The following is an 8,116-nucleotide window of genomic DNA, read 5'->3' on the forward strand; positions in this document are numbered from 1 at the left end:
TACTGTACTTCCTCCTTAATCAGTCTGCACCTCGTTTATCGTCCACAGAGCAAGTCAAACTTATCTATGCTCTTTTCAAAGCCAGACTCCACTTACAAAAACAATAATTTTACCTCACAGAACACAGGGGCTGCTCGTCTACCACTGCCTCAATTAGTTAGTTTGCTTGTGTTATCGTTTGGCTTTGGTGAAGACAAACTAATCCCTTAAAAGCCAAGCCACTCAATAACACAAACAAACAACCAATCAATCAAGGAAGTGGAGTCTGGCTTTGAAGAGAGCATAGATAAGTTTCGCTTTTAGTTCAGCTCCTTAATGTAGTACTGAGCAAACGACTGGATAAATGAGATTTGGATTACACTGCACGAGTTGTGTGACAGTTTGTAAATGGATGTTTTGATATGGTTTTACTGTTATTAAACATGGACCCCTATGACTTCAATTTGTCAATAATTTTCTCCGTTTTTGGATTCTTCGTTCACTGTGGAGGCATGAGAGAAAAACAAAGTTTTCTTGACAAATTCAAAGTAACACAGGGTGAGTAGTTGATTTGAAGTGTTCCTTTATGATGTTTCTTCCACTATGCAAAAATGAAGGCCTCTGCCAGAGAATCTGAATTAAGAGCTGTTGTAATTATGCTGTGTTAGCCGTGATTTGACAATATTTTAGTTACCATTCGAGCCAGAGGCACTCCGAGTTCTGTACTCATGCTGTTCAGGCTTTTGAGGACACGCTTCTCCCAGCTGGCCTGCGTAAGAGAACACACACTCAGAAACATTCGGCTTCAGATACCACGTTAGAAATACCTTGACGATACCAAACAGGGCTTACGTCTCTGTAATCAGGCAGAGACATAGAAGAAGAACGAGTGAGGAGTGACGGAGATGAGAAGAGACTGACTGACCTGTGCCTTGCGCATGTAGGCCAGCGGCTCTTTGAGATGCTCTGCAGGAGCCGCAGGATGGCTCGGGGGCAGCTGGCTGGAAGAAGTAAACACAAGAGCGGGGGCGAGGAGCGTTACCGTACAATAGAAGAAGGGTTAATCCAGTAAATACATACAAGTGCCACTGTGTATATGAGGGATTGGAGCCATTTTGAACACAAACAGCATTTATTTTAAAAAGCACTGTGTCAAACTGCTTGACAGATGTACGCTGTCGGACAAAAGGCAAATAAAATGTGGACATTCTTCTTAAAAACAGGCCGTCAGTCACCATTAGGGCCCCGCACACTAGGCTCAGATGAGTCAGAATGCATCTCCAGCAGATTCACTAAAAGTCTCGTGTCTTTGCTCGGGGCATATTGAATGACTCAAGGTCTCAGTGCGTTAAACAACGTTCACCCTAATCTAAACACCTATAAGAGCACATAGAGCTGACTAATGGCCAAAAGAAGGAGGCATTAGTCAAAGTTATATGTCATCCTTTAAAAGCAAAGTATTAGGCGTCCTGTGTTTTAGCCTCAAGATAGCAAAGGTAACAGAGCACTGTTGATGAGCAGTTTTAAAAGCTGGTTATTCAAGTTCAAAGAGTTTTACAGCTGTGTGATTCTAATTAAGATTAGAGAGGTAAACAGAACATAAATCTGGATTATTATGAAGTAATTATCAGGGTTTAACTGTCTCTCAGTGGCCTCGATTTCAGTGTCTTTTGCTAAAATAAGTGAAGTGAGTTGTGTCACTAAGAACTGCTGCAGGGGCAGGTAACAATGCAACGTACAAATATTTGTACAAAAAAACAGCGCCAGACAACTTTGCATCCAAATGATGTATAATAACCCAAACTCAACACACTGCACACAAACTACAACTTTATACTTTCAAGCGTTATCCTTACTATCCCTCCTCTGAGGCTGAGTCCTGTGTTAACAATGTGCAGTACATCAGCGTGTCTACGGGTGCCTGACACTTAAATTTAATGCTTTTTAACATCTTTTCAAGATCATTTTTAACCAAATTTAAACCTATTTTTTGGACAAATCATATTTTTCTCATTCAGGCACTGCAGGTAAGCATAAAGGTAAGTAGTAAACTATGTGTGGCCCCGTGCAGAGGTAGGTTTTATGTAGGAATATGGTGATTAGAGTGAGTTAGGTAAATCAGGTAAGTACCAATATAAAGTGAAAGGACAGTTTTAGATACAGTGATAGGTTTAAACACTTTCAACATTAGACATTGGCTTTCACGCAAAGGAGCTTGACTCATTTTGACAAAAGAAATTAAAAGATGCATTAAATAAATTAATAAAAAAGTTTGTGGCAATTAAGATATTAAAATATAAGACTATTTGATAAATTTCAAATATTTATAAAATAGAATTTAACACATTTTAAGACTTTTTAAGGACTTGTAGTCTACATGCAAATAGTAAACACTTAAATAATTTATATAGCAGAAGATAAATGGGAGAAAAAGACATTAATCGGGACCCATAAACAGCGACAAAGACAAGTGATTTAGTTGATGAAACTGAGACAACGGAATATACAACTAAAAATTTAACTCCCAAACAAAACGTTTTTGGTTTCGGTGTCATTTTAGTTCTTAGGTTTGTTTGTTTGTTTGTTTGTTTGTTTATATGCTCATCAGTAGGTTTTACATGAAAACTAAACTGACAGAAAGAAAATGTTCTAACATGTGACAATGCTTCATCCATACAGTGGCATGTTGGTCAAATTAAAGGTCCAAATGCAGCCTTTTTTCCCAGAATTTGGAGGATGCAACGGATGAATCCTTCATGGCCCAGCCTATCCCAAAATGCATTGTGCGCCGGTGACGAATATATATTAAGTTAACAGTTGTTAACATTAGTATTAGCTAAAAGCACACAGCTCAAACAGTCTTAATTTAATAAAGTGACCTGGAAACGGTCCATCAGCCTGAAATATATCAAATGGCGGTGAATGATCTCCTCAAGTATTAGTTAAAAAAAAAATATATATATATATATATATATATACATAATTACAATCTCTGGGTCCATGATTTAGGGCAAATTAACTTACTAGCTTACTCCTTCTTTCGTCAAACACAGCTGGTTGCTAGGTAACACGTTGTACGCCAATGGGTTGGGGTGAGAACAGTTGGTGGTGCAATCAGGAAATCCTTCCGCAGACCAGACCGTCACATTTCGGAGACTGTTCGGTTTGGCTGATGCAGCCTTCAAAGGATGTGGCCAACGTCTACTGTGAAGGCTGCATCCGTCCCTAGTCCTTTTAGATTAGGGATGCACCGAAATGAAAATTTGTGGCCGAAGCCGAAGCCGAATAATATTAAACGCTTGGCCGAATACCAAGTGCCGAATACCGTTGTTTAGTTTTTCATTAGTTTTTGCAGATGAACCCCCTCCAGATTAGTGTTGTCACGGTACCAAAATTGGGACCCACTGTGCGATACCAGTGAAAGTATCACGGTTCTGAGTAGTATCACGATACCACAGCGAAAATGAGGCAGATGTGCCTTTTGTCATTAAAAAGATAAATCCCTTTTCTATAATACATCAATGATATTTCAATGGAATAAATTACTTATTGACTTATTCATACTTCAAAAACAGCATCAATAAGTGATTAACATAGGGGGGATCAAAATAAAATAAATAAATGAAATAAGAATCAACCAGCCACCCTCCTCCCCTGACAAGTAAAGAACAGTCCCTAAAGTGCGGTGAGGTTTGCGGGCCGTGAACGGCTCGTTTCTCCTCTGACACGTCACATACCTGTGTTCGGCTGGCTCGGCTGTTCAGGTACTTCTGGGCAGTCATGACGCCAAGAAGAGGATATTATTGGAACCGACTTCTCCGTCGCCGGTAAGCCGATGGCCGCCGTATTTGACAGGAATACATTACTGTCTGTGTCTGTGACCCCCGTTCAACCCACAATCGGTGGGATTCGCCTTTCGTTTCTGCTGCTGGTTGAAATCTGTAGGCTGCTCGCACAGCGTGCTGAATGATTTAAGCCTATTTTGCTCGCTCAAAACTATTTTTAATCGCAAATGCGAGTGCCGTGACGGACGGATCGCCACACTGCCAACATTTTACTCAGCCCGTCACGGCACGCCGTTTGATTGTGTTATCAAAACACGGTGCTATTATTCGGCCTTGCTTTTAACTTATTCCACCAAATACCAAATATGTGTTTTTTTACAATATTCGGCCGAATATATTCGGTTACCGAATATTCGGTGCATCCCTATTTTAGATAGGAATTGTGCAAATTTGTAGGAAAGCCCAATCAGTCTTCTTTCAGTATTGGCAGTATAAAAACAAAATCGGGGAGTGCAGCAAAATGCCGTCTGCCTACTTTTGTTTATACAGAATACGCCTTTTTTGGGGCAATGGGGGGCGTGAGCAAGTAACAAAACGTGTAGCTCAGTGTGTGACGTAAACAGTGACGTGGGAGGGAAGCCGCGGCTAGTCAGGCGGCGATTCTCTCGTAAGTCGGCCCGTTCTTCACTGTTCCCATCATCTGACGGTTAATGGACTCTTCGTTTGCGAGGGCAAGGAGGGCGCGCAATTCCTTGTCTCCCCAGTTGCTCATCTTTACAGTGTCTGTCAGGTTTGCGTTTCCCTCTTGCTACTAACTGCTTGCTAATTCCTGCTGTTTCCTGTTTATCCACCGCCAGTGGGTCGCACGTGCAGCGTCATCAACAGCCCCTCCTGTTGCAGAAGGGTGCTTCGGTCCGTTTAAACTAAAAGGGTTCCACCAATATGACTACCCAACGAGGCGGAAAATTGGGCATCTCGGATCAACTCTCCAATCCGCTTCTGTGTGTCTCAACGCTCGCAGCTGGCCGGCAAAACGGCCAAACATTCGTGGAAAATCTGGCAGTGTAAAAGGGGCTAATGGCTGCAGCCCCTGAATTGAGACACAGTAGCATTTTACCAGTTTAGATCACCTGGTTGACAATGCACATAGAAAGGAATTTTTACTGGGAGAAGTTTCAGCTGGTTGCAATCTGCAGTCCTCGTCGCTAGATGCTACTAAACCCTCTAAATCTGACACACTGGACCTTTAAACTGAAGGTAACTTACACATGTAGCTCTCTGTACACTGCATTCTGTAGCTGTCTCTCCCAGCCTGTAAAAACATATATACATCATCACCACACAGACAGAAAACAATAGCAGGCTAGTTGTTGTTATGACAGTGAGCAAGGAGCTGCTGCAGTGCTGCAGAGGATGATGATGATGAGCCCACCTGATGTTTTGAGAAAGCTGCGCACGTCCTCTTTAAGAGACTCCAGTTTAATGTCAGGTTGGTGTAAACACTCCTACAGAGAGTAAATAAATATAAAGTTATACAGTCAATAACTGTGCTCTGTGTCCTCACATTAAGACAACCTACAGATATCATTACAGCTGTTCACGACACTGAGAGACTGACAGCAGCCTGTCCGTTAGCCACATGCTAACATGCTAACCCACTCACTTTGGCTTGCCTCTCTATCTGAGAGTGTAAATGGCTTCCCTTCAGCCGCTGCACGATCTGAGCGATGGTCAGGGATAACTCCGAGCCTTCGTCCATCCTCTTCGTCAAAGTTCAGCCTGTGTAACGGGACAGTTTGACTTAGTGAAGGTTAGCTGCATCCGGCGATGCGGCAGCCGCCCCCCTGCAGAGGTTACTTAGCAACTGAGGACGGGCAGAGCGCGTGCAGGGGGGGAAACAGGAAGCGGAGACTTTGGTTCCGAGGTGTAAATATTTGTTCCTACGGTAAAATACACACAGTTCACTCATGATATCATATCTGAAAAACACCTCATATGTACATTAACTCAAGAACTGTACTTAAATACAGTTTTAGGGTACTTTATACATCTACTCCACCACATGTCAGATAGAAATGAAGCAGGTTTTACCTCACAGGAGGCAGTGTTAGATCCTCTACTCAAGTAAAAGTACTAATAGCACACTGTAAAGACCATGGGCGGATACAAGAATGTGTAAAAAGACTTTTTTACACAGGAGGTTTTTACCAGGAGCCAGATTATCCACAGAGGTCTCCTCCTCTCCAAAACAAACAGACCCAGTGATTTAAACCAGTAAAAACACAGATTAAAGCAGCTTCACCTTAAAAGAATCTGTGTTCTTCCGACGCTCTCGTTGCCGTGGGGCTGCTAACTATGGTGGCTGATGAGAAAATGCCAAATGTGAACAGCAGTGTTTGGTTTGTCCGCTCTGGGTTACTGTAGGAACATGGTGGACTCCGTAGACGAGGACCTGCTCCCTATGTAAATATAAACGGATCATTCTAAGGTAACAGTCTATCTGTCTATCAACACAAGAGCACAAAGACTGTGTTGCTGTTTTGTGTCTATTTGTGGTCATTTTGAGTATCTTCCTTCCTCTTCCTCAGCAAGTGTTAATTTGACATTTTGCAGGTGAAGGCCACAGGGTTCCCTGACCCTTTGGACCCCTGGGCCTGTGCCCGGTAAGCATGTTCAGTTATCCATCCATGGATAAAACCCATGTTACTGGTAAAAGTCCTGCAATTGAAAAAGTTACTTCAATAAAAACTTAAAAATACAATCAGGAAAATGCATTTAAGTGTGAAAAGCAAGTGTACAGGATACAGGAAATTTAAATCAATTTCATAAATCAAAATAATAAAATATTCACATTCAGATTCACACCTACGGACCATTTAGAGTCACCACTGTATTTGGACTGTGGAAGGAAGCCGGAGTACCTGGAGAAAACCCACGCTGACACGGGGAGAACATGCAAACGCCACACAGAAGGGCTCCCCCACCCTAGGTTCGAACCCAGTGGGGGGGGGCGTTCGAATACTCCTCTTGCCGTGAGGCAATGATATTAACTACTGCATCATAGTAGTAGTTTAATACAACCAACATGATTTGCTTTGACCTCCAAAAACTTAATTAAGTTGAACTAACTTAAAATTAATCTAAAAATTGTGTTTATATTTAGTGGTCAAAGTCTTTTATCTATGATAGGCCTACTCTAAATTATTTATTTGAATTCAATTCTTTGAGGTCATTTTGTGTCTCTTTGATGTTGTTTTGTGTCTCTTTGAGGTCATTTTGTGTCTCTTTGATGTCGTTTTGTGTCTCTTTGTGGTCATTTTGTGTCTCTTTGTAGTCATTTTGTGTCTCTTTGTTGTCATTTTGTGTCTTTGTTGTCATTTTGTGTCTCTTTGTAGTCATTTTGTGTCTCTTTGATGTTGTTTTGTGTCTCTTTGTAGTCATTTTGTGTCTCTTTGTTGTCATTTTGTGTCTTTGTTGTCGTTTTGTGTCTCTTTGTAGTCATTTTGTGTCTCTTTGATGTTTTGTGTCTCTTTGAGGTCATTTTGTGTCTCTTTGATGTCGTTTTGTGTCTCTTTGTGGTCATTTTGTGTCTCTTTGATGTTGTTTTGTGTCTCTTTGTGGTCATTTTGTGTCTCTTTGTAGTCATTTTGTGTCTCTTTGTGGTCATTTTGTGTCTTTGTTGTCGTTTTGTGTCTCTTTGTAGTCATTTTGTGTCTCTTTGATGTTGTTTTGTGTCTCTTTGAGGTCATTTTGTGTCTCTTTTTGGTCATTTTGTGTCTCTTTGTAGACATTTTGTGTCTCTTTGAGGTCATTTTGTGTCTCTTTGTAGTCATTTTGTGTCTCTTTGATGCTGTTTTGTGTCTCTTTGAGGTCATTTTGTGTCTCTTTTTGGTCATTTTGTGTCTCTTTGAGGTCATTTTGTGTCTCTTTGTAGTCATTTTGTGTTTCTTTGAGGTCATTTTGTGTCTCTTTGATGTTGTTTTGTGTCTCTTTGTGGTCATTTTGTGTCTCTTTGAGGTCATTTTGTGTCTCTTTGATGTCGTTTTGTGTCTCTTTGTGGTCATTTTGTGTCTCTTTGGCGTTGTTTTGTGTCTCTTTGTGGTCATTTTGTGTCTCTTTGTTGTCATTTTGTGTCTTTTTGTTGTCGTTTTGTGTCTCTTTGTGGTCATTTTGTGTCTCTTTGATGTTGTTTTGTGTCTCTTTGAGGTCATTTTGTGTCTCTTTGTGGTCATTTTGTGTCTTTGTTGTCGTTTTGTGTCTCTTTGTAGTCATTTTGTGTCTCTTTGTTGTCATTTTGTGTCTTTTTGTTGTCGTTTTGTGTCTCTTTGTGGTCATTTTGTGTCTCTTTGATG

At 41.0% G+C, this 8,116-nt stretch overlaps 1 protein-coding gene across 1 annotated transcript in view; it reads right to left on the minus strand.

Moving 5' to 3' along the window:
• The window catches only part of tbc1d19 (TBC1 domain family, member 19), a 32,846-nt gene extending 27,223 nt beyond the window's left edge, over positions 1-5,623 (minus strand). Inside the window, exons 1-5 of the mRNA XM_049568762.1 lie at positions 5,428-5,623; positions 5,197-5,269; positions 5,031-5,076; positions 905-980; positions 674-748 (exon numbers count right to left, since the gene is read on the minus strand). Of these exons, the coding sequence (XP_049424719.1) occupies positions 674-748; positions 905-980; positions 5,031-5,076; positions 5,197-5,269; positions 5,428-5,523 (366 nt within the window). The 5' untranslated portion in view covers positions 5,524-5,623. The remainder of the gene's footprint in view (positions 1-673; positions 749-904; positions 981-5,030; positions 5,077-5,196; positions 5,270-5,427) is intronic.
• Positions 5,624-8,116: the final 2,493 nt, after the last annotated feature.

Source organism: Epinephelus fuscoguttatus, linkage group LG23, assembly GCF_011397635.1.
Source record: "Epinephelus fuscoguttatus linkage group LG23, E.fuscoguttatus.final_Chr_v1".
Taxonomy (NCBI): Eukaryota; Metazoa; Chordata; class Actinopteri; order Perciformes; family Serranidae; genus Epinephelus; species Epinephelus fuscoguttatus.